Source organism: Drosophila teissieri, chromosome 2L, assembly GCF_016746235.2.
Source record: "Drosophila teissieri strain GT53w chromosome 2L, Prin_Dtei_1.1, whole genome shotgun sequence".
NCBI classification, from domain to species: domain Eukaryota; kingdom Metazoa; phylum Arthropoda; class Insecta; order Diptera; family Drosophilidae; genus Drosophila; species Drosophila teissieri.
This window is the reverse complement of record NC_053029.1, coordinates 6,088,259-6,114,784: the sequence shown is the minus strand read 5'-3', so window position 1 is coordinate 6,114,784 and position 26,526 is coordinate 6,088,259. Positions and strand designations below refer to the sequence as shown.

General features: G+C 42.4%; 4 protein-coding genes across 5 annotated transcripts; 3 read left to right on the top strand and 1 right to left on the bottom strand.

Moving 5' to 3' along the window:
* Positions 1–299: 299 nt before the first annotated feature.
* LOC122611477 (long-chain fatty acid transport protein 4) lies at positions 300–5,702 on the bottom strand. Its single transcript, XM_043784606.1, has 4 exons — positions 5,512–5,702; positions 1,956–2,585; positions 1,691–1,892; positions 300–1,631 (listed from the first exon to the last, which is right to left on the bottom strand). Exons 1-4 carry the CDS (start codon positions 5,616–5,618, stop codon positions 690–692), a joined length of 1,881 nt encoding a protein of 626 aa, XP_043640541.1. The 5' UTR covers positions 5,619–5,702; the 3' UTR covers positions 300–689.
* Positions 5,703–6,414: 712 nt separating this feature from the next.
* Positions 6,415–8,078, top strand: LOC122625953 (leucine-rich repeat protein 1). Its single transcript, XM_043806024.1, has 2 exons — positions 6,415–7,075; positions 7,139–8,078. The coding sequence occupies exons 1-2, from the start codon at positions 6,503–6,505 to the stop codon at positions 7,850–7,852; spliced, it is 1,287 nt and encodes a 428-aa protein (XP_043661959.1). The 5' UTR covers positions 6,415–6,502; the 3' UTR covers positions 7,853–8,078.
* Positions 8,079–19,157: 11,079 nt separating this feature from the next.
* LOC122622059 (lipase 3-like) lies at positions 19,158–21,559 on the top strand. Of its 2 annotated transcripts, none has more exons than XM_043800219.1 (4): positions 19,158–19,591; positions 20,115–20,292; positions 20,351–20,706; positions 20,876–21,559. In XM_043800219.1, exons 1-4 carry the CDS (start codon positions 19,379–19,381, stop codon positions 21,434–21,436), a joined length of 1,308 nt encoding a protein of 435 aa, XP_043656154.1. In that variant the 5' UTR covers positions 19,158–19,378; the 3' UTR covers positions 21,437–21,559. The 2 variants fall into 2 exon arrangements, with proteins under 2 accessions (XP_043656154.1, XP_043656146.1); XM_043800211.1 differs by having other exon boundaries at positions 19,170–19,591; positions 20,351–20,712.
* Positions 21,560–23,092: 1,533 nt separating this feature from the next.
* Positions 23,093–25,013, top strand: LOC122626165 (lipase 1). Its single transcript, XM_043806319.1, is given in 4 exon segments — positions 23,093–23,605; positions 23,663–23,753; positions 23,756–24,204; positions 24,268–25,013. Coding segments are annotated over 4 exon segments (1,263 nt in total). The 5' UTR covers positions 23,093–23,431; the 3' UTR covers positions 24,817–25,013.
* The last annotated feature ends 1,513 nt before the right edge of the window (positions 25,014–26,526 follow it).

Here is a 26,526-nt window from a genome sequence, read left to right as displayed (position 1 = left end):
GAATAGACCCATAATTAAATTAAGGGCGCATCTTCTATAAAGCGTTATTGTCGTTAGCTGATTCACTGATTATATAATTCTATTAAGCATTCTCGTTAATTTCATGCTGCACTTGAACGTCGACGAGGTTCAAGTTTGGTTAATTAAATACTCACGTCATGGGTATATCTCTATGAGTATATCTCTGTGCATTTCTATAGATCGGAGAGTCAAGCGAATCAGTCGCACATAATCATTTGTATGCAGGTGGAATGGTGTCATTCTGCGGCACGATAAACTGAGAATTTAAATACGGTCCGTGGTGAAGGAATAAACTTTATTTGATACAAAAACATCAGAGCTTCTCATATGTACAGGCAAACGCAGCGAGAATGGAAGTGTAAATGCCACTAAAACTGACTAAACAATAGCTGAAATTGCACTTAACAAGGTTCTTTAGCATGCTAAAAACAATTAAAATGCGTGTAGGGGGCTATCATCTACACAAATGCACATACAACTACATTTGCGATATATATGCTTACGATATACAAAAGTGCAATGTTGACATGGAAATGGAAATCTCTCCTAGGCTAAATGATCTCTGGTGCCGGTTTCCCCCGTTTTTCCTCTCCTAGACTTAGTCTTACAAACTAATTAACAGCATATTGGGCAATAGGCAAGGCTCAGACACAACTCTATCGCAGCTCTTAGAAGCGGATCTCGTTGCGCTGGACCTGGTCGTAAACCTGGGGCGTGAGCAGTTCGTACCGCCCCTTGGATGTCTGGTAGTACAGTGAGTCCTTGATGGCGTTCGGGTCGTAGCCCTCCTTCTGCAGGTCTACCTTGCGCAGCTTGAAGGTTCCAGTCAGGTCCACCTTGGTGAGCAATCGAATGATCTGGGGACGAGCGTAGGCGGGCAGCACCTTGGCCAAACTAGCGGCGAAGACGTCGAGGTCCAACTCTCGCTCAGGATCGTAGATGGCGGCCATGCCGGCCCTTCCCTCGGTGTGCGGAATAGTCACGCCGTAAACCACGGTGTCCTTGTACCCGGCCACATTGCTGACCTGCGCCTCCACCTCGCTGGTGGACACGTTCTCGCCCTTCCAGCGGAAGGTGTCACCGGTGCGATCCTTGAAGTACAGATAGCCCTTCTCGTCGGCAACCAGCAAATCTCCGGAGAGGAAGGCCATATCGCCGTGCTTGAAGACATCCTTGACAATCTTCTTGGCGGAGGCCTTTTCGTCAACGTAGCCGAGGAATTCGCGAGAGGGATTTCCCTTGACGATCTTGCCGATGAATACGCCTGGCTCGTTGGGAGCGCACAGCTGGCATAGGCCATTCCTATCCCTGATGGGCTCACCAGTGTCCTGATCGGCTCGAATGATCGAGATCGGGTAGATCTTGGGCAGGATGCGCGACACAAAGCCGATGGCGCCCACCGTGTTGTCATGGTTCATGATGTTCGCATTGCCCTCGGTGGCGCCATAGAACTCGCCCACCTTGGCGATGTTGAAGCGCTGCACAAACTGTGGCCAAATCTGCGGTCGCAGTCCGTTTCCAAAGACTAGACGCACTCGGTGTTTCTGGTCGTATTCCGAGGGCTTCGTAGCTAGAATGTAGCGGGCCATCTCACCGATGTACTGACCAATCTGGAAATCACAAAAGCCGAATTAGAGAGTGATTTAGTTAGGCCATAAATCCCACTTACTGTTGCATTGTACTTGGCGCAGTCGGCGAAATAGTTGGATGCCGAGAACTTCTTGCGAATGGAGACCGTGGAGCCAAAGAGCACCGACTGACCCATGCACATGATGCCTCCAGCGGTGTGGTACAACGGCAAGGGCGTGTAGAAGATGTCCTCCTCCTGGAAACCCATCGTGTAGTGGATGCCAGCGGCGATGAACAGATACCTAAAGTACAAATTTGTTTGTAAGTGGCGCAGTACAATGAAGTTAATAAATTAATAGACTCACCGGGAGTGAGAGATAACCGCTGCTTTCGGCAATCCTGTGGTGCCGGAGGTGTAGATGTAGACCAGTTTGTCGTGGTGGTTCACATTCGTCTTGTTAGGCTTCTCGTAGCTGGCGGTGCTCAGCAGAGCGTTCAGGTTCTTGGCCTGCGGAATGTTCTTCTCCGTCTGGCTGTTGTTGTTCTCGTTGTTGAACTGGAAGAGCGTGAGGTTGGCAGGCAGATCCTTGGCCACATCGGTAACCGCCTCCAGGAAGTCCTCGCCGTAAATGAGAGCCGTGCAGTGGGCCACCGTGATGCTGTGCAGCAGGGAAGGACCGCGCAGATTGGTGTTGATCAGCGGAGTGATAACACCGATCTTGGAGAGACCCAGCCAGGTGGCCACGTACTCGGCGCGGTTCTCCAGCAACAGGGCCACCACATCGCCCTTCTTGTAGCCCTGCGCCTGCAGCACATTGGCCACTTTGTTGGCGTGCTCGTTCACCTGCCGGAAGGTCCAGCGCTGCGTCTCACTGACCACAGCCACCTTATCCGGATGGGCACGCACATTCCGCTCGAAGACCTCCGCCACCGTGTAGTTGAGCCGCTCATGGCGCTTCGTGTACCTCAGCAGCTTGATGTAGGCCCAGAGAGCTCTGTTAAAGAGAATGGAGTTTAAATTGGATTAGTTACATCCATTGGTGCCAAAAATCAACTATGTGTTATGCTTAAATGAGCAAGTTCTATATAATTATGATGACTAAACAACATTGTTGAATCAGCTCAGACAACGTTAATAATATTTATCTTGTTAGTAATGGAAAATCCACAAACCACTTGTAAGCCCAACGGATATTGATATGTTCCTCGGTTTTGGAGGGAAAGTGTTTGATTAGCTGCTGGTCGAGCGAGGGTAGTAGCCGTGCCGGCATTATCTTCCCCATCAATCGCGTGTGTTTTATGGTTAGTGGTTGGCGTCTGTATAAATAGCCCACAGAAATCGAAGCTCGACAAGCGCAACAGCCGTGATGCGATAAACCCATAGATAAACCCGCCTGAAGTGGCTGCAATCCAATCCGAACGTGGTAACCAAGTACGACCAAGCGAGCCGCAACTTAATGACGCTGCTAATTTCGAGCTGAGTAAGGCAAAGTTCACGGGAAGGTTGCGAAAAATCGTATTTACTTTGCCAGTTCCAAGGGCTTTTGGATTTTCCGGTAGGACGCCACACCTATGTACATATATCTACATTTATCTGCTACTGACAGTTGCATTTTCATTTTCAACCGTATAATCATAGTATCTTATCTCTTAGGAGGATTAAGCAATAACTGCTGGTTGACCCATGTTTATCAATATTGAAGAAGCTATCGGCAAAGTAAATAAACCTTCAAACTGAACGAGGCAGATAATGTGTATTGACTTACAGGTTGAAGTAATCGCACTTGTATTAACAAGTGCGAGTTAAGAAATTCGAATTATTTGTAATGATGTATATTTGCTATACAGATATGTAAAGCATACACCGTATTAATTGATAAACTATAAGAAACTGCCTCTGTAATTCTTGGATAATAGCTAAAGTCCACAGCCGATTCCACTTGAAGATCTAGCCAAACTGATGTTTCGGTCTGCGTTTCCGAGCACTTAAGATCTACAGAGATTTGATACGATAGGTAAAAGTGTGAGGTAAAACTAATCCAAATACAATACAGTTCGATGGGCCCTGTATTAGAAAGGGGAACACACCTTGCACTCGACTTGGGACTCGACCACAACGACGATCTCAATTTGAATTCGCTTTGCACCCGTGCGTACTTTGCACCGCCAACGGGGCAGTGAAGTGTCGATAAGATTGCCCGGCTACAGCTACAGCTACAGCTAGTTAACTTAGCTTAGCGCTTAACGCACATTAGCCGCGTATTTATAGCGGTTTAATCAGGCCTTATGACCCCCATCGAGTGCTTTGTTTGGGCATTTTTGGAGTTGCTGCACATGTTTGCTCTGAGATAAGTCAACTTGCTTGCTTGCTGGCCGAGCAAAACGAGCCAAACTTCGATACGTGGCCAAGGCTGACCGGCCGGACTTGAAGTTGGTCTTAAGAATCTGTTGGTGGGTAAATTGGAAACCAGTGTTGGCCTTGGCATGGAACTTGATCTGCTGCGTTTGACTCATTAAGCAAAAACTGCCGAGCAAATTAAATGCTGAGAATACTTGCTGTTTTAATGGCTTTAACTATAGTTTTCGGGCCTTATTTATGGTCGAAAATAATTTTGTAAAATGCGTTGCAATGTGTGAATTATATAGCATGTTATTAAGAGACTTTGGAATGTTTTTGAAGGCTAGAAGATATCAATTTCAATTTTAATTGAATCTTGAAGTACTTAGTTAAAATGAAGTGCGAAGATTTTACTTCAATTAGCCAAGGTGTTTGGTTATATGTTTTTTTAGTGTAAAAACGGATATAACCAATATATTTGTGCTAAATAGCAATATCTATAGCCGTCAGCTCTTCGGAATACGTACACAAGTCAAAAGGCGACACTTCCGCTTTTTTAATTATCGTAAGGTAAAGCCAGACACAAAGTATAATGATGATATATACATAATTTTGACAAGCTTGTCGTTCGTTTGTTGCTCGGCCTACAAATGGAATAGTTTGAACATGAACGTGGCTACCCTGGAATTGCAAAACTTCCACTGCAACCATAAAAAAGTGAATCATACTATTGTTATTTTAAAATCTATAAAATCTTATATAAACCAAAAATTTAAGACTGAGACAATTTTAAAAGTAATGGTACTTAGCTGGCTAAATACGAGTATTCTGCATACAAAACTATCTTTCTGCTAAAATTTCAAAACTTAGGCAGACCTGGCAACCCTGGAAAACTGAAAATTCCGAGACGGAGGCGACACTTCCGCCATGATAATTACCCTAGCTTGTGGCTCCCTGGCGTACGTTTTCAAGAACAGATCGGTTAGTGTGCCAGTGGTCTTCCGCCTGACGCACTCGATCGGATTCGGATTGATTAGTATGCGCGGAGGGTTTCGCTGGGCGACGATCGTACGTAGTCAATGGTAAATAAAAGCGAGTTTTGTTTTGGTTTCTTGTTTTTTTTTCTTTTTTTTTGGGCTGGGCGACCTTGAACCTGAAGAAGTCAATAAACTGCTCGCAATTGCTGCTAGCAAAAACTAATAATTTGCGTTGACCATTCGTCACAATGGTGAATGGATAATTTCCTAGTGAAGTTTTCTCTTTTACGGTTTTCCCAACCGACAACTGGAAATGAATGCTGCGCAGCTGGCGACCCAAATAGATGGAAAACGAGTTTTTTTCCCTGTGGCTTCGCGGTTTCGTGTACGAAGTGAACCTCGCAGTCGGCTGATTTTTCAATTCGCTGATGTTCTCAATCGATTCACAAAAGAAAAGCCCCACAGATATGGTATATTGTGTATTGAAATGCGAGCCGCACGGGGGCGGTATTGTAAAATTATCACTGGACCGTCTTGGGTACAGTGTGCCCTCGCCAATGGAGGACCCCCCAACACCCCAACACCAACACCAGCAGCAGCACTCACGTCAGATCGCGACTAGCGGTCGCACCCGCTATGTAGAACCATCGCCAGCCGGGTTTGGTCAGCAGCAGAGCCACCAGTGCGACGAGCACAGCAAATATCCAGCCCATTGTGTGGAGCGTGTAGATGACGCAGGCGATTGCCAAGCCGAAGGCGACCGTTGCGCAGAAAAACCGAAAAATGACTAAAAACCGCTGGCGGCGTCGTCGCTGTCGATCGTGCGATCCGCCCGTTATCGACTTTCGATCAGCTGGCCGCTGCGGTTGCCAGATCGGCGGAAAGGAAAGAGATCGTTAGTATTCGAATTGGTTATGAAATTCAAATTAATTTCGAATCTTACATTGGTGCTGTAGAGCGCGCAGTTGTCAATGTTGATTATCACATTGCTGTTTGCATAGTTGTCCAACAAGCTGTTGTGCTGCAGAGACATTGTGGCAGAGAAGAAAATCTGTTATAACACTTTTTACAAGTTTTCGTTAAATATTTCAAAAACCTAGTCAGTGCATTGGAGCTTTGCAGATTTGAGTGCATTGAGTGACCACTGTACTGCTCCATATGTTGCACCCATTACTTACTGTAAGCTCAGGCCTCGGATGACCAATACTGGAGCTGTTGTAACGCAAACGCTGATATCGTTCGTTGCGCTGTCACAAGAATCCATTGAACATGTAGAACGGCAGAAAGTGACGGCGCGCCTTGCGAAGTAGCATTTTCCGGTGTTTTAATGGGGGTTTTTAAACGTGGCTTGTTTTGGTTTGGTAACTTGTCCTGCGCCGTTTGATTTCTTTTCAAGAGCTTTTTATGCTGCACTTCGAAACTAGTTCCAAAAACCCAAAACATAAGCTATCGCTATGCGGTCCACCCCCAACAATCGCATGGCAGCGCAATAGTACCAGCTGTCCTAGACACCAGGTGGCAACTCTTGAGACCAACACAAATGTTTTGTTTTATTTAGCGGGTTTTTTTTTGTTTATTCTCTAAACACTGCCTCGCCATGAAAATTTTGTGCGAGGTTCAGGTGGTGAATCGCAGCACTCAGGCGAACAAGACGCCGCGTGCCGTGAAATCCACACTGGCCATCGGCTATAAGCAGAGCGCCAGAGATGCGAATGGGAACACGAAGAAGGAGCTGGAAATGGTGCTCTTCAGCGGGCAAAACAAGACTGGGAATCGCTACAAGGTAAAGGATAACATTCACGCCGTGCACACCAAGTTTGTGCTGGATGGGAAGGCCACCATTGGCTTCCTACAGCCGCCAGATAACCTGCTGATCAAGTGCGATCCCATCCAGCTGAAAGGATTCCTGCAGACCCTCAAGCTGGGCATGGATGGCAAGGACGCCATCAATTTGAGACTGAACATCGCCGCCGCCACGGCAATTCCGCAGAAGGCACAGCCCCAGGTGCGCATGGTAATCAGCAAGCGCAGCGAGTATCCCATCAAGGGATTTCCGCGCACCCTCAAGTCGCTGACCATCAACAACAGCCAGCTGGTGAAGCTGAGCTTCGAGATATGCACCCTGCGCAACCTCACAAAGCTGGATGTCAGCGGTAACAAGCTGACCAAGGTGGATAGACCAATAAGTTATCATCGTGGCTGGAACTAAGTTATGCTTTATGTTGCTTTTTAGATTCCCATGGAGCTGGGTCGCCTTGCGCTCACCTCGCTGCACCTGGGCAGCAACTTGCTGGGTGAGCAGAATGACTGGTGCTGGCTGCGGGGCACTAAGCTGAGTCAGTCGCTCGGCGAGCTGGATCTCTCCGGCAACGGGCTGACCTATTTTCCTCCGCCGCTGGTTAAGTTCCAGGCCCTCGTATCGCTAAACCTGAACAACAACCTGCTCAGTCGGCTGCCCTTTGCCATTCGCCGGTTGCACGCACTGCGAAAACTCTACGTGTGCAGCAACAAACTGGAGTCCCTGCCCTCTGCCGTCGAGGATCTACGGATCGACCTGTTGGATGTGTGGGGCAATTGCTTCAAGGAATTTAATGCAGATGCCGCGCAACAGATGTCTCAGCAAAAGGTGGCCTCCAACTCCCCGCAACCTCTGTGGCTTCTGGCAGCCCGGGCTGTGGATAAACATAAGCTGCCTTTGCCGGCAGGCTCTGTGCCCGCTGTGCTCATCGACCTGATTTGTGAGGCTCCCAGGTGTCCGTGCGGTGAGCTCTGCTACGCGCAGCGCAAGGAAGACCTCTTCCAGCGGGTTGTTCAGCCGAAATTCACCTCCATCAAGAACCTCACATACAGTCGCGAGCATCAGATCTATGCGGATGTAGTCCTCTGCGGTTCCAGTTGCAGTGCATCCGTTCAGCTGAAGGAACTCTTTAGAATAATCTTTTCCTGATTGGATCAGAGGCTCGTATCTGGTGCATATTTTTAGCTATTAGTCAAAGATTTATTCAAATTATTGGCTTACCACATCATTGGTTAAACGTATTTTATACGTATTTTTATATATTTAATCATTATCTTGATTTATATTACTCAGTTATGTTTTCATTCACCATACACATTCATCATTTTGTTAAACTTGTACTGCCAATAAATGCGAATTTACGATTAAAATAGAATTTATATGAAAGCCCAGTTATATTCTTTGTATTGAAGGTTAGTCGTCTTAACTTGGTTTGTAAAATACTGCATAAGTTACTATGTTTTATATGTATAGGCTAAACAACTTGAGGATACGGCATTGATTTCTTTTTGGGCAATAAGTTGAATATTCCTTGGATGCAGTGAATCCTCCTTTTCACCACAATTTCCGTGGCATAAAGACATTCACACGCACGCTTGGTTGCTTACTTTGTTTTCGTATTACAGAAGCTCGTTGTTTTTATTATTAAAAGCTTCGTGCGTATGTGACTTGCATAAACGATTTTTTATCAGTCGGCTCACCTACTCACTCCACTTTGCGACTCCTTGCTGTTCCACCACATACGTCCATCCGATTTACTACACTACCTGGTTGTCACTTTCCTTTCTCGTTTAATGATAAAACAATCCATTTAAAAGAAAGATGCATTTTCTTTTTTATTTTTAAATAATTATGTTATGTTTAGTACCCAAGACTGTCCCAATATATCGCTCACGTCAAGGACTTTACTTGTATATATTCTAATCCTTTGAAAGGGTATCCGCGTATTGGATAACTCATGTTCCCTTGGGCCTCCTTATCATTTGCTGTTCTTTGCTGTTCTTTTGCTTTTCTTTTGCTTTATCAAATCAAAACTGGGAGGCGACGCCACTTTTTTAAATAAGCATAAACAGCGACACAGCCTTCAAGGACCTCTACCACTCCAGCTCCTTTGCAGGGCTTTAATGTGCAGCTGGGGAATCAGGCGGCGAAGGCAAATATCCTTTCAGGGCCAAAAAGGATGAGCCATGACTTGTGGCAAACTCGAGCCTAACTATAAAAATGTTTATCAGCATTTGTCTGTTGGTGGGGATGGGTGCTCCACCACTTCTCTAGGCTGCCCCAAATCCAATTTTGAGCAGCATTTAAGTGTCCTTGCTCCGCTTCCGCCGCCCGTTCTCCATCTTCATACCCGCCACTCCCCTTGCAGACTTTCCTTTTTGTTTGCTATGCAGATGCGTGAGTGGGTGGGTTGGGTGGTTTTGGCTGGTTGGGCGTTTGTCGATTCGTGTGTGGGTGTGTAAGTGTGTTTGCCCACACGATGTCCTTTTTGCTGTTCGGCCCCGACTTTGTCGCTTTGTGTGCGCAAATATTTGGCATGACTTTACATTTGACTCGGCCTCGGCCAGGAAGCCCAAAAGAGGCAATAGGATCGCCTAATGGGGGCAAATCTCTGCTATGTGCATATGGAATTTTCGCTTATGGTTGAATGTGATTGTAATGTTTAATTGGAAAAATAAATATGTACATACGTAGTTTATAAGTGTTCAAATTGACATAACAGGTTTTGGATATTTTATTTAGGGGTTTTAATAAATAATAATCTAAGAAAAGGTTTCAAGTTTAAACTTAAAAGGCTAAATTACTTGAAAAAACGAAGAGTTTAAATGCTGTCCCATTCCACTTTATAATTTCCATTTTGCATATTTTGCTCTGTGAATTTCAGGCCTTTAAGGGAAAGCACGAGGCCTTTAACAACGTTGTTAGCTGGCAAATTTGTATATTTTATACACCCATAAATGTAAGAAATCCTTATAAACCATCCAGACCATATAAAAACGTTCCGAAAGTTGGTCTGTCTGGCCTCCAATCCCATTCCCAATCCCATTCCCTCGATAAAACCAACCAACCCCGGAATCATTTGCACTGCGCCCAAAAACCAAAAGCCAACATCAAAAAATGTGCCAAGTCAGCGCAGGGAATGGAAATTTGGCGAGTCCCCCACCCGAAAAATGCCCCCACTGCCACATAAAGTCCACGTTGGGAGACAGTAAAAACTCCATTAACTGTCATCAAAAATGCATTTCGCATGCATCAAGCCGAAAATGGTAATGGCCAGGGTATCATCAAATAGAATAGAATGAAATGGCGCAAATCAAAACACATTGGCATAAATCAAAGGGCCGGGCTAAAAACAACAAAAAAAAAGAACTGAAACTGCGAGACCACTTTTATGGCTAATCCTCGAAGGAGGCCAGAGATGACTCCCCTGGCAACATTTTTATGCGCAAATTAACTTTGCAATTGCCGGCTGGTTTTTTTGGGGGCAGTGCCAGGGTGAATCTGAGTGAATCTGGGGTGGATGGTTGTCTGATAGTCTGGGTGTCACTCCCCCTGCATTACATAAAATTTATCCCCAATTTGCGTGCACCGGGTAAACATTTTATTTGACTCGTCTCCTTTCTCGGCGCGTCGCTCTGCTCCACTTTGGCTTATCAAATTTTATTAGCAGGCCGGCAAATTGTGCAACAACAACGCAGCAACACCACATTATGGCCCAAAATAATCCGTGGAGCCACAAGCTACCCCAAAAAATACCACCACAAACATAGACCAAGTGCAGCCCCAGTTCTACGACCTCCTCTCAAGGTATGATTTGTCGCCGGCTATCAATTTCTTTAACACAATACACCAACAACCCCCCCAAAGGAAAAGCTGGAAAACCGGCCGGAAAAGTGCAAACACACGCGAAACTGTCGGCGACCCCCTCGCTTTTCCCTCACTTTTCTTTTGGGGCGCGTGCAGGGATCTAATAAGAACGTTTTCATAGGCTTATGACCGCCTTCCATGAGCCAAAGTCCCGAAGTTCCTTCACTCCCCCCGTGTATATTTGTCTTAATAATATTTCACATTTACCCGCTAACTGTTACAGCAAATTTAGATAAGAGCCACAGAAAATCAATAAGCTCGCTCGAAGAATTTGCCGAGGGGGTTGGAAAAAGTTAACTTACCTTGGGTAGAGACTGAAGGAATGCCTCTAGAATGGGATCTTAAGTTGATAAAGTGGACAAAAAACGAAAAAAAAATATAAATTAATAACTCACAGCTAGGCAAATAAAACCAAAAAAAGATTAATTATATACCTGATGGGCCCATGATATTTTACATTCCACTTTATGCGACTAATAGCACAAAATAATACCTTGACAGTAATAAAAACCCATGTTTTTTTAAAATATGTTAAATTCTGTTTACTATTAAACGATGCAAGAAAATCATCAAAAAGTGCACAGAAAAACCCTTCATATTGATGCTTTTATGCATATAAAAATACTCGGATTGCTATCCGAAATCAGATAAGAAACCCAATCTGTTTCTAAGCAAAGGCCACCTCAATTGGGTATATCATTTCCTTTGGATTTTCCATATTTATGTACGATACCAGAAAAAATCAATCAGAATGGGCAATCCTTGAATATGGAATCGAAAGTCACTGAGGCGCACTTTTGTTGGGCAAATGGTTCCAATACCCAAACTCCAGAATCAATCGTAAAAAACTGACCAACGCGGGCAGTTAGATGGAAAAAATCAAATGCTAGACAAACAGCAAGGAATTGCGAACACTCGAGCAGGGGGGAAAATCAATTTTCAATTTAAAATTTAGATGCTCATCCCCTCGATTCCATTTGGCTTGCCATAAAAGATAAAGATGAAATGCGTTCGAGCGCAAAATGTAAATAGAACTCTCGTTTAACCGAAACTCAGGCAGGCGAATGAATGCCACAGGTTGTATTTGTGTTTGTCTTTGTGCTCCAGTGGGTGTTGGGTGGTTGGGCGGTGGGTGGCACTGCGTGTTGGCCACGAAGCGATTTCAAAGCAAAATATTGCCGCATAAATCTGACGCAAAAAGTTTTGCTCTGCGGTCAGCAGAGGCGGGCTCTCCTCTAGGGTATTCCGGAAATTGAATGGGTAGATTAGGCCATTCCACAGCTATAATCTATAGAAAGCTATGTATCATAAAAAATACTCGTATAACACAAGTGTCATATTTATTGCTTTACTTTCCTTTAGTTCCTTTAGTTTAGTTAGTAAAATATGATTAAGAAACTTAAAATGACAATTTATAGTCATGTTTGAATTTTTAAATGTTATATTCAGCATAATTGCGATTGCATTTAACATTACTTATTAAGTAAATTTATACGTACATACATATTAGTATTATATGAACGCAAACAAGACTGGGTATCCTACGGTCGAGTCTAGTTCTTTGGCCTTTCTATTGAATTCAAGTTGGCAGATATTTCCCTTTGATTTTTATCGTGTGGTGAGTTTTTTTACGAGCTCCTAGGCAGCTCGGTTCGACTGTGGTCCTTATTGTTGTTCCCGCTCCGTAGTTGATTATTTGCCCAGTTTTCCGGAGGGGGATGGGGGAATGGGCAGGGCGGAGTGGAGCGTGCATTTCATTAGCCGAATGTATCTAGCAGATACCGTATCTCACAGATACCGCATCTGTATCTGGGCGCTTTGGCATTTGGCAAACGATTTTATGCCGCACCGCTTCGACAAACAAATTCAAATCTGTGACTAGGAAATTGCTTTTGCCTACTTCCGACTCCTTCTGCCATCCGAATTATTTGTTTAATGCAACTATTTAGGAAGCGTTTCCAATTTGAATGGCTCCCTCGTGTAAACAGGGGCTGGGAGATGATTAAAATTTAACAACATCAAATATTTGCAGCCGTCTTTGATGGGCTACGAAAATGTTTAATAATAATATTAAATGCATAATTCATTTTGGAGCCCCGGCTAATAGGAGTTCGTTAAATTTAATGCACTCGCCGGCATGTCTTTGGGCCAAAGTAAATGTTAAATATCAGAAGCAGTTAAGGGCGGCAAAGTGGCAGGGGGACTCGACTTTATTGCAAGGTTCCTGCGAAAATTAATTCATTAGCATTTTATTACTTTGGCATAGTGACGACAGCAGCCGAGTTCTTGGTTCCCGCTTTCCGCTTCCTGTTTTCTGCTTCCTGGTTCCCGGCGATGATGACGTACCTCTTCCCTATAGTACCATTATAGCCAACTCCCAACGCCATCCACCATCCACCACCCAGCCATCTTTACTCCATGATCTTCTTCGCTGCTTTGATGTGTAATTAAATCAATAATCACTTTGCAGTCGCCGTCGGCTGGGGGAAGTTTATTAGTTGATTGAACCAGCAGGTGGCACAGGTGGAGCAACGGAGCTGTCTGGGCTGGGAATTTACTGCCATGCTAGTGCAACTAACTTTAAACTTATTATTGAAGCGATTTATAGAGGGGAATGAAAGTCACAAGCCAAAGTTCTATACTATATAATTCATAACAGTCCCTTACAAGCAAATGCGATCTGAAAAATGGTTCGTAAACATGAGAAACAAAGCCGAAAAAATAGAAACCATCTGAAAAATGGTTTAAAAACACGAGAAACACAGCCGAAAAAATAGACCCCGTCTAAGAATTTTCCATTTAATGCCCAATTAACGCATTTTCCACTTGGGATTCACCGAAGCGAGAGATTTGTATACCTTTAACGGCAAAAGGCAGAAAAACAAAACGCAAACAGGAATCGTGAACGTGCCACAAAGCAGAAAAGGCCACAGAGCCGACGGAGTTCCAGATCCTGGGATCCCGCGACTCCTCTCCTCCACATCTCCGGGTTTTCTCGGTTCCCCGAGTTCGCCGGGTGCTCCACCACAAATGGGAATGCGCAGCATTTGTCGCTTGGCTGCAATTGCAAGCTGCATGGAAGAAAGGAAGTGGGTCTGATGGCGATGGTGAAAACAGGAGCTGCACTTCATTAAAAAAGGATACCGGGGCAGAGGCAACTTGGTCGTTAGGAAACTCCCGACTTACAATCACAAACACAAGCACTTTCGCAAGGACAGCCGCACAGGCTGCCTCGAAATGAGTGATGTAATGTGCCTAACAAGGATCTCCCTTCCATCCTCCTGCTCCTCCTTATCCTCCTCCTCCCCGTTCCACTCCCACTTGCTCATTGTTGCTTGTTGACATAACGAATGCCTTAACATTTTTCGAGTTGCCTTCACTTCACTTCTTCACCTCAGCTCTGCCCCGCCCCTTTACAGTACGCCCACTGTGTGCGTGTGTGTGTGTGTGTGTGAGGGTGCACTTCCGCTCCACTTACACATAACTCGCCTCTGCCGACGTCGCTGCCGCTGCGCATCTGGAGATGGGCAGTAGTTATAGTACTGTAGTATCGATATGGTACAACAAACTAATTTCCATAAACATGTACAGATCTTAGAACAGTTTCTTATAAGTGGCCAATTTTAAATGTTTTTTTAAAATGCTTCAAAGATTAATATATATTTCAAATAATTAATAGTTTAAAATCAGATACTGCCAAATAACCTTTTTTTTAAACTAAATGGTATAGTACGAATATTTTTTGTACAGAGAATACTGCAGATAGCAGAATATAAGTCAGATGGTTCTGTATATAAACATTAATATAATTACTTTATAAACACATCCTTACAGAATCATCTAGATATATCTGGGGATAAGTACAATATGGATTATTGTTGAATACCTTAATATCCAATGTACATTTTTTCCTTAGATATATTGAAATGTATTCCATCTCTATTTTCATTTATTTAATAGAAACATTAAAATCCCCTATAATTTATTAAGATATATTGGTATGGCTCCTGCCTATAGTTTCATATATGTAGGGATAGTTGCAATATTGATCATTGTCATACACCTTTAAATTCCTTATAAGTTCTTTAATATATTGATATGTGTGCCATCTCTAGCTGCTCGGCTGACGTTGGCGGTTTGTCGAGTTAATGACTTTGGCAGCTGGGAGGAGCGGCAGTGGATGATGGCTGATGTTTGGGCCTGTCAGCGGCCCTGAGGCGTGCAAAAATCATTTTTCTCGCACATTTTTATAAATCACCCTGCCTCCCTGCCGCCAAACAATCGTCAAAATTTATTTACATTTTTCATTTCTCACATTTCCAGGGGCAGCCGGCAGAATTGCCTATAATTTCCAGTGTAGGACTGCTGATCCCTCAAGGTGTCGCTTAGCAGGAGGGAAATGGAAAAGCGGGAAATTCCGACGTGTGACTACAGTGGTGCCTGCAGTTGACAGTTAATTATTGGCATAAATCGCTGCAGATGTTGCGGCCACTGAAGGGTTAAGCTCAGACGCATGGAATTAAATGTATTTGAATGTTACGTGCGCAAATGTGCGAAAAAATTGGATACACGATATACATTCTGGTCTTTGATGTCTTTAAGGCTTAAATTTTATATTAATTAATTCATCTTCTTGTTAAATGCATGTATTATTATAGTCATTTAGATTAAGCTAGATAGATACACTTTTTATCTAAAGGATTTATTTATTTATTTAAATCGATGTGTTTGCACTAAAATATTAAATTGAAATAAACTGAAATAGTTTTCTGAGCCCTCTTTCATACGCCGTTCTCATTTTAATTTCTTGCTCGACATGAAAATACATTTCTATTTAAAGGTAATATATCAAGCCCCCTTCTTTTGCCAATCGAACGGGTATCGCATTACAGGATGAGGATAAGGATTGATCCTGTTGCTCTTTGTTCTGCTATCCTTGAGCCAGCCCTCACTTATCGTGCGTATGGTGCTGCCTTTTCAGCCGCTTATCATGGCCCAGCAACTTGAAAACAATAAATATTTTATGGGCCCCTTTTTGGCGAGCGCATAAATCTTGTTCTGGAAATTGATCCGAGCAACGAGCTGAGTACTGCGAAGTACGTACGTGTTTCGGGGGGTTAGCACTGAGGTGCAGATACAAGAAGATACACCGATGCCAGATACAGATACAGATACATTTGCCACATTGACACACTGAGCACTTACGGGCTCAGCCTCGCAAGCGGGTATTTGCGAAATTTGTCTTCTGGCGAGGGAATTCCCCATCATACACAGCATATCCAGCATACCCTTCGTACCCATCCATCCACCCCATTCGCAGAGGTCCCAAAACGCCCGCATCCTTTGAGATTTGCACATTGATTTCGCCCCCCTTTCGATGCGAAGTGTTTAGTAGGTCGCAGTTTCAATGCTTCAACAGATTTCTTGTGTGTGCTTTCCTGGTATTTTCGGGGGCTCTTTTGAAGTTAAAGTATTTAGCATTGCGGCAAAGGAATTCAACTTGTTGCCACAGGCAAAGTGAAAGTCTTTTTAATACAATGTACGCCACAGAAATGGCATATTTGAGAGCAAGTTAGGCATTTTGTCTGAAAAATTCAAGATAAGGTGGTCGGAGATAATCTAATATCTTATGTAATTTAAAATTTTAGGTAGCAAAAGAAACTATTTTAATTTGCGATGTTGTATGAGAAGAAGCAAACTGACTGCCTAACCCACTTAAATAATCATTTATTTTCTAATCGCATTAGGTTTTTCCCAAATATTTAGATAGACATTATCTTCAATAAATAGTTTTGCTGACTCACTTTCACATCGTTTTCGAATAATATTTGTGATGGGATTTCAATTGATTTTCTGAGTTTCTACGCCAACTTTGGGAACTAATAAAAGTTTGAATATAACTTTTCAAGTCAATCGGCGTCAGTTTGTGGCAGTTAAATCGCTGGCAGCTTGTGGTGAGTGATTCAAATGCCCAAGCGGAAAATTAATATGGCTGAAAATACCATGAATTTGTGGTGTTCGCAAGGGAATTGCAATATTTGCATCCAGAAAAATCTAACTAACTGCCCAATGAATAATGTGAAAATGGACTTCAAAAGTCATTGAATTGGTCAAAATCTCGATTAGTGATGGGCAGCATGTTGCCAGCTGCAAAATGTTGCCGAAACAAAACGAGTTTTGAGTTTTGAGTCGTATTGCTTTTCATATGATAATGCAGTTTGTAGCTGACATTGCAAATGCCCGATTGCTGGCGAGTTGAAGGGGCGGGGTGGGGCGATAATAACATGCATAAATTTATACATTTATGCTCGGCAATCCATTTAATGAACTGCGCATTGTTCGCTCTGATTTGCATAGCAAGTAAGTGCGTAGCTGTCGCCGCAAATGTAGCTGTATCTGCGTAGATACACTGAGAAAAACTCAACAGCAAGGAAAACAAAGAAACAGTAAAAGCAACTAGGCAGCAACGAAAAATGTTTTATTTTATTTAAAATAAATTCTTAATATTACAAATATTTTAATTTTAATCAGTAACTATTAATCAATTTTGGTTGTGTGTTGCGTTGATTGTATGATGTAATACTCGTTAATTATTCGTTTTATATTTTAATATACCAAAGAATAAAATTTTATTTTCTGCGAGTGCATGCAATGCTTTCAGTGTGTGTAGTATCTGTGTGACTACCTGCCACTGTGTGCGAGTGCGTGTTTACTTGCTCGTTAAATGCAGAATGAGCTACACTTGGTAATTGAATAACACTCGTTGCTACTTAACTCAACTCCCGCAAATGGTCAGCGAGATAAGCAGAGATTCCCCAATTCATCTCTATCACAGCATTTATGTTTGTTTACCTCTCGCAAATACGAAATTTCTAAAATTAATTTCATTTCGTGTGTCCGATTTGGATTCGGTTATCGTGCCCTTGCCACGCCCTCCGCTCAAGTGCGATAAAATTCATAAATGTGTATAAATAGCAAAAATAACACTCATATTCCCCCGTCTGGCGTCGTTGATTGCACTTTGATCGGTAAATAATTAATAGGTAATCGCTTATTTTGCTGCCGGCGGTATGCGAATGAGTAACTTGTTGACCAAAAACTTCGGGTTCGCTGTGTGGAAGGTTATTATTTAGTGGCTTATGAACAAGAATGAAAAATTCAAAGCACAACTGGTTAATATTTTTCAAAAATTGTGCACTAATTTGAATAATTCAACTGGCTGCGCCGCTTATTTAAATATTTATAAATAAAAGAAGCTAAACGAGTTTTAAAAATGTGTGGGGATTTTGATGTTAACAAGATTTAAATATTATTAAGCAATATAAAAATGTAAAAATATTTAATTTACAGTCATGTATTCATATATAATTTTTGGTAATTTATTCAAGTTTTTTTGAAAAATGTGCATGCTACTTTACACAAATAATAATTTTAAGCCATGTGTAAATTGATGTAAATTTATTTATTAAGGCCGCATACCTTTTTTAAGTCAGTTCTGTTGTTTAAGCTTATTATTCAATAGTGAATGTGTCGTTTTTCCATAGTTTGCAAAATGAAACCTTCATTAGCAATCACTTAACATGCTTGATATCAAAACCAATACCAGGGAAACTAGAATTTTTTCAATAAATTTATTTTGATTTACGCAAGAGCACTTAACTTTTGAAGTTAAGGTAACGGATATATAACGCATATAAACTATTTAGACGAGTGTCCCATCATTGAAATGCCACATAAAAAAATGTGTTTATTGGTTCTCTAGTTCAAGCTAGCTTGAAATCTTAGTTTACAATAAAGATTTACTTGTATTCTAATAAACTAACGTAACTAATGACTTATCAATATAATTGAGTGTGCCGGGGATCAAGGAAAGTGGTTGTGGGCTTTCCAACTCACGTAATTTATTTGAAGGTCTGCTAAGCCAGATGAAAAACTTTGCATTGCGTTGATAGTTTAATTGATGGTTTTTAGTTATATTCTCAGTGCTGGACTTTGATTAGTTTTAAATCAGTGCTAATCTTGACAGAACTTATTTTTTGAAGATTACAACTTGGGATCAAGGGGTGCTAATCTGAAAAAGATACTACTTAGTTTGTGTTTTTTTTTGTATTGCATGCATCTGGAAAATGAACCAGCAATGAATCACTGTTTCCAGAACGCGTGGTTGTAATTAATAATTTTTCACATTTTTCTCTTTCCGGCTGAGCAGAGCAACAACCAGTTGCTATTTTTTCATGGGGAGCGTTGAGTTGGCGTTGAGTTGAAGAGCTGAGCTGAGCTGAGTTTGGGCGAATCAATTGGCCTGGCAACATGTTGGATTGTTTGTTTACCGCGCCGAGCGAATGTTGCCAAGGTGGATCCCCTTGGGGCTATGGAATCGAAATCAAAATCGGTATAACGACAAAACATCTTCTTCAGTTGCCGCTGGGGGCCGGCGGAATTGACATCTCGTGCGTAAGTGGTTCCAAAGTCAAGACCATTGCGAGCCGGACTCACGGCTTATCATCCATTCGGTGGCCAGTGACGAAGGCAGTCAGGTTATCGGCGGGTTCAGCTACTAACACTGTGCCCCAGTGAATCAATTCCCTCGAAAGTATTGGACGAGTGCTGATTGTTCGAATATATGTCGTGTGGGCAAGTGTCGAATTTCTCGCGTTCACAGAAGGTTTCTTTGTTGCCGTCAATCGGGACTGCCATCAGTCAACAATTGTGCCTCGCACCGATCGCATCCGCAGAGCCCATAGACCCTACATCTATCTATTCTATAATTGTATACACGCTGAGCTCAGTCGTAAAACTGCTGAAATAATGTCGGCAAAAGTGCCAATTGTGGCCCTTACTCTGTGCCTACTGCACTCGGGCCTCGTCGAGGGCATATCACTATCCCTCGGAGACATAACCCTCTTCAACGTTAACTTCAAGACGCCGACCTTCTTGGGCAGATCCGTGGCGGTGGACAGCAATGTGCGGCTGGAGAACGATGTGGATCCCAATATTCAGGAGGATTCACATTTAAATACGGTAAGTTAGTGCCAGTAAAGGCTAACACCTGTAAAATGTCAGTAGTAGTATTACAAACATACTGCTGAAAAGTGTTAACCGATTTGCTTAAAATGTTAGTCACATGTGGTCATCGTACTAATATTGCGGTGTTACGTTTGCGTAGAGAGCTTTGGTTTTATTACCTTTCCCTAATTATTAAGAAAAATAATTTGCTTAGTGAAAATTGACAGACAGATGTAATCATTAAATTAAAGTGTGGGTATAGATTCATACACTTATACAATTTGATTTGTTCTTAACAAATGTGTTAGTCATTTCCTGCTAATGAAATTTATGTATATATCACGATAAAATAAATACTATTATAATCTACTTGAAGAGTGCAATATATACCCGAACTAAATCAAAAACATGAATCATATGTGGGCATTGCTATTGTTTTTTAATTAAAATAGAACTGAAATGGATACAAAATGCATTAGATACAGATACATTCTTCTTGAAATGAAAGGTGTTATAATTTTTTGTTTTCCTTTTGCAGTATAATCTGATAAAGAAGTACGGCTACCCGGCGGAGAATCACACCTTGCAGACGGACGATGGATACATCCTCACCCTGCACAGGATCGCTAGACCGGGAGCAACTCCGGTGCTTCTGGTGCACGGACTACTGGATAGCTCGGCCACCTGGGTGATGATGGGACCGAACAAGGGACTCGGTAAGATCATAGGCTATCTCCGCATGTCCCATGCTGATTGCGTTGCTCTGTTCCAAAGGTTACCTGCTCTACGATCAGGGGTACGATGTCTGGATGGCCAATGTCCGGGGCAATACGTACTCGAGAAGGCACGTTAAGTACAGCACACACCATGCCAAGTTCTGGGACTTTACATTCCATGAGATGGGGAAGCACGATATACCCGCCACCATAGACTACATCCTCAATGCCACGGAAGTCAGCCAACTGCACTACATTGGCCACTCCCAGGGCACCGTGGTGTTCTGGATCATGGCCAGCGAGAAGCCCGAGTACATGGACAAGATCATTCTGATGCAGGGATTGGCCCCAGTGGCGTTTCTAAAGCACTGCCGCAGTCCGGTGGTCAACTTCCTGGCCGAGTGGCACCTATCGGTGAGCGTAAGTTACCCCATCCTACTTATCCCATCCTTGCAAAGAGCGTTTTCGCATTGGCAAACACTTTTTAATACAGTGATATACAGTGCAAAACATCTTTCTCCTCCATCTCGTTTCCTTAAACTGTTCCATGTATACTTATATTATTTTCTTATTATTATTTCAGTTGGTGCTCAAGCTGATTGGCGTGCACGAGTTTCTGCCCAAGAATGAGTTCATCAGCATGTTCAACCGCATCATCTGCGACGAGACCACCATTACGAAGGAGATCTGTTCGAACGTCATCTTCCTGACCACCGGCTTCGACAAGCTCCAGCTGAACGAGACCATGCTGCCGGTGATCGTGGGTCATTCTCCGGCCGGAGCCTCCACCAAGCAGATGCAGCACTTTGGGCAGCTCAACAGATCCGGAGGATTCCGGCAGTACGATCACGGATGGCTCCGGAACCACTGGATCTACGGCACCATCGAGCCGCCCTCCTACCACCTGGAGAATGTCCGGGCCAAGGTGGCTCTGTATTATGGCCAAAACGATTGGCTGGCCCCGCCGGAGGATGTGGACATGCTGTACCGCAAGCTGCCGAATGTGGTGGAGAAATATCTGGTGGACGACAAGGAGTTCAACCACTTGGACTTCATCTGGGGCATCGATGCGCGGGAACTTTTGTGGGACCGGATGTTGGAAATAATGCGAAATAATGAGAATTCAGTTATTAAAGGGGTATAGGAATATGGTTATAATTTAGCTATTCACAGTATATTATATTTAGGCTAGTTAGGTATTTATTGTTGATTACAAATTAAGACGACTTTTAAATGATCAAAGCCAATAAAAGCAAATTATAATTAATACATTTTCAATATTATTTCAATTTCTTATTTCTTTTCAATAAAGGGTAAAGCTTTTATCAGTTAATTATTATAAATTATATTTGATTTTGCTTCTGCCAAGCAATAACTTTGCGAAATTTACATGAATGTAAATATATCCATCAAGCAGATGCTCCACTACGTACAGATGCGGAACTCTGGGAAATTCCAGCAGTTTGACCACGGATTGTTGAACTACCGGCAAAGGTGGCAGTTTATTATTCCAAAGGCGATTGGTTTGCTACGCCGGAAGATGTAGAATTGCTCTGCCAGAGGTTGCCAATGTGGTGGAGAAGTATCTCGTCCCGGATGAAACCTTCAACCACTTTGATCTGGTCTGGGGCAAAGATGCAATGAAACAAGTCTGGCATCGAATGCTTGCAGTTATGCATCAGTAGCTCCATATTTCCTATACAGTGATGGCGAAAGTATTACTAGTGTGTTTGCAAGTCGATTCTAATCCATGTTTTCATATTTAAATGATGTGAATGAAACAAGAATTGTCAAATAAAAGCATTCGTCTTTACATCTTTTCAGTATTTAACAGTTTAATTCATAAACTGTGTTTTCCGCATTTTTGTAGAAGTCGTCAAGTCGCAATTAACTTAATTAAAACAAATATATTAAATAAACGCATTTGCATAAAATCCATTATATATTCAATAATTTAAAAAAAAAAATAATAGAATTTCTCTAGCCACTTGTGTAATAAAAAAGCTATCGCTTAAAGTCACTTCCAATGAATTTAATTGAATTGCCTTATTTACTTATTTAAACCATTTTAATCGAATAATTAAGGAGCGTATTAGCTAAATAATTATAGCAAAAGCTTGGCAACCGGTTTCGCTCAAACTTTGTTAGCTTCAAATTCTATGATCGCTAACAATTATGTGTGACTTATCAGTTTAGCAATGCGCTATTCAGCTTTCACATCAATTTTACACGACCTTATCCAACTGTCAAGCTGTTGTTATATCCACTTCCATTTCCACACGCCGTGCTGGGGAAACTCGTTTAATATATTCTAAACAATGAGAGATTGCTATTTTATGCATATTGATTGCCCTGATTCACGTGAGATCTAATCGGGTCAAGGAGGGGAGCGACTAACTAGCATCGCTATCTAGCCAACTTAAATTAGCTGCTCTGATCAAAAATGGCACACGACTAAATTCCATTGCTCAGTGGCAATTGATCGCGCAACGGAAGTGGTTCTAGTTCTGAAAGCTTTACGACTGCCAATTAGTTGCAGGAAGTTTACTCAGACAGGACTTCGAAAAGGATTGGGAAAAAATACAAAATTATATGTGGGATAAAGTCTAAAAGGGCTTTGAAAGGATATTAGAACTATATTAAGAACTATGAATAAAATGGCACAATTGTTGTCATTAATTGGACTGGAATCCCAATAATAAAATAATAAATAGGAAAATAAATATGATAAACATTAAACCAAAATTAAATAGAAAAATAAATATAAATTTAAAAATGTAGTTAATACAAACTTTAATATTTAAAAAAGGACTCAAAACTATATGCGTGTGTAATAAATAATAATAAAGATACCTGTGATAAAGATACGTGATACTAAATAAACTGCTATAAAATGTAAAGCGATTTAAATTAATTAAGGAACCAATAAACTTTTACTTACTGTGCATTGCAACTAGACTAAATTTGAGAGTAAACTAAAGTGTCTGAAAAAAGGAAGCAGCAATAAAACCTTTCTCAAACCGATTAAAGGCAACTTAAAACAATTTCCCACATGCACTATTAACACAATCAGATCCGGCCCAAAGCAATTGATTGGCCAATTTAGTTGGCTTAAATTAATTCCTGCATTTCAAAGTGCATGCTGCAAATAGCTGTGATCAAAGTTAAGTTTCAGGAGGGCAAAATGTTTAGAAGCTGTCACTTAAAGTACTGGTTCGGCAGTTTGATTTGCCTTTTCATTTTCTGTGATACCGCGTTTGGCGACTTGATTAAGGTGGACAAAAACATATTGGAGGATGCCAACCTGATCACGGTAACCACATACAATTATCATATATAGTTCAAATGATATATTTTAATAACCAACCAGCCGGATCTGATCAAGAAGTATGGGTATCCGGCGGAAACCCACAAGATCCAGGCGAAGGATGGCTTCGTCCTTACGGCTCATCGCATTCCCAAGTCGGCGGACAACCGGTGTTGTTGGTACATGGTCTGCTGGACAGTTCGGTGGCATATGTGATACTGGGACCCAAAAGGTCCTTGGGCTTTCTGCTCAGCGATCTGGGCTACGATGTTTGGCTGCTCAACACGAGGGGCAATCGGTATTCACGTAAGCACAAGCGATACCATCGCTACCAGCCGCAGTTCTGGGACTTCTCCTTCCATGAGCTCGGCATGTACGATCTGCCAGCCGCCATTGATTACGTCCTTGCGAGCAGCAAGGACTTCGAGCAGATCCACTATGTGGGCCACTCGCAGGGCACCACATCCTTCTTTGTGATGGGCAGTGAGCGACCGGCCTACATGAAGAAGATCAAACTTATGCAGGCTCTGGCTCCGGTTGTTTTCTGGGACTACATCGACTCACCGATTCTTCTCACTTTCGTTAAGTACATGAGACCACTGGTGGTGAGTTTATTTAACTATAATATGCATGATATCTGTACAATATCATTAACCTATCATTATCAGTTACTCGCCAGATCGTTTGGAATTCACGAGTTTCCGCCGGAGAACGAAGTGTGGCGCAGTCTGATACACAAGATCTGCAGCTTCGCCTTCCAGAACACCTGCACCTACTTCATAATGGAGCTCATGGGCGTGGACAACGCACAATTCAACTCCAGCCTCGTTCCGCTCTTCACGGGACACTCCACCTCGGGATCATCGCTCAAGTCCCTGGAGCACTTTGGCCAGCAGATCCACAGCGGTGGGTTCTTCAAGTTCAATTACTACAGCGCCTGGGAGAATCGCAGAAGGCACGGAGCCGACACTCCGCCACAGTACAAACTAACTAACGTCGACTGCAAGGTGGCGCTGTACTACAGTAAAAACGATCGCCTAACATCCGACAAGGATGTGATTCGGTTACTCGACATCCTGCCCAATGTGGTGCTCGATTACCCCCTTCCCGATCCTCTGTACAACCACGTCAACTTCATTTGGGGCAATGATGTGAAAACTGTACTCAACGATCGCATGATAGAACTTATGCGGAAAGTGGACAATGGCGAAGTGTAGGGGATATTCTTTATTTAATATTATGCCAATCCAAAATGTATGTTAGTAAGAATGTCTTAGAGAGTAAGGCCCTCCTTTCTGTGTTACCTAAATTTTAATTCATTTGGTTTTTAAGAGTACTTAAGAAGGTTTTCAGTTAACTACTTAGTAAAATTTACAGTTCTACTACAACAAGTAATGCTTTTTAATATTGCTTAGCTAAGTCCTAAAAATGTGGTTTTAACATAATAGATAATATAAATAAATGGCCTAATTACTATTAGTTATCATAATTAGTTTACAAATAGCAGCATAATTTGAAAGATAGCGTTTTAATTGAAATCAAATAAATTTCGGTTGTTTATCTGAGTGGGCAGCGTTGTTGTGTGCTAACTTGAGCATCTTTAAGAGGCTTTATAAACCACAATTATTAAGCCCGAAATAACTTACTCCCAAGTTGGCTTAAACGTGGACAAACTGATGCCTTAAAGTAATTATTGTGAGTCCAATTAAAGTGCAGAACGTCACTTGAATGCATAAATATTCTGAATGCAAAGCTGCTGTAAATGCATTTGAAATTTTGTTGCTTTCTTTGCGCACTGACTCACTCAACAGCAGACTTATTGTAAATTACCATGAAACGCACTGAAACATGAAATCAGATTAAATATTTAAATCGGACAAGAGGCTTGTGGCGTGCCAAAAAAATAGGAGCTGCCAGCATATGCTGATAATATATATATACTTCTATAGAGCTGCTGCAAATTTATTGCAAGTACATTTTATTTAAAACTCCATTGCATCTGACACTTCGAAGTGGGGGAACTTCCCTCCAGGACTCTGTGCAGTTGCCAAAAAACCGAAATTGCCACTGACACCGTGCCATGTGTGTGTGTGTGTCCTTTTTTGGGGTGTGCCTGCCAACCACAAGAAAATAAAAGTGTCACTCCATAGATGCAAACTTAATTGTTTGCAGTCTGAGTCCGAAGCCAGTAGAACAAACAAAAGCATGCGATACGTGGCCCCAGAGGACGGGCTGCCACTAGTTTCAATTTCTAAAATAAAGGCCGAATAAACTGCTCATAGATATATGCTCATGTATGTGGAGAATTCGGGCTGATTGCACTGAAGCGAGCTTTATGCTGCAAATCATTTTAAAGCGAAAATCAAACCAGCCAACTCTGAGTTGGCTGTGCGAAGTCGATGAATCGTTACCCTGTAAAGAAGGTGATCAGTACGCTAGCAAAAGTAATTAAGTATTAAATATTCTACTAAGATATAATGTCAAAACTGACTCTTGTTACTTGGTCTAATTAAAATAAAATATATATATATTGCTCCTTTAAATATTTATATCTGTTTAGCAAGCACCATTACTTCTTCCATTATAAACTTAATCGCTCCATCTCATGTTTAATTTCAGAAATTCTCCCTACAGCAGACCAGACCATTGGGTTTTCGAACTGCTTGAGTCTCTCTTTTCTGGCTGGGAACGAAAATCATTTTGCACAACTTTGTAAGCTGCAACGTGTCGGCTACTTGATGTGCTGCACCACTTCCCTCCCTCCCTGCCTTCGGTGCATTGTGCTCCGTGCCCGGCTGCTTGGCCCGTCTCCATGGGCATGTCCGTCTGCGGACTCCGCCCGTGTGTCGCCACCGACTGCTGGACATGACCGGAGATGTCACAGCCCCGGGGTGTTGTTTTTACGCCCGCAGACAACGGGCAAGGCA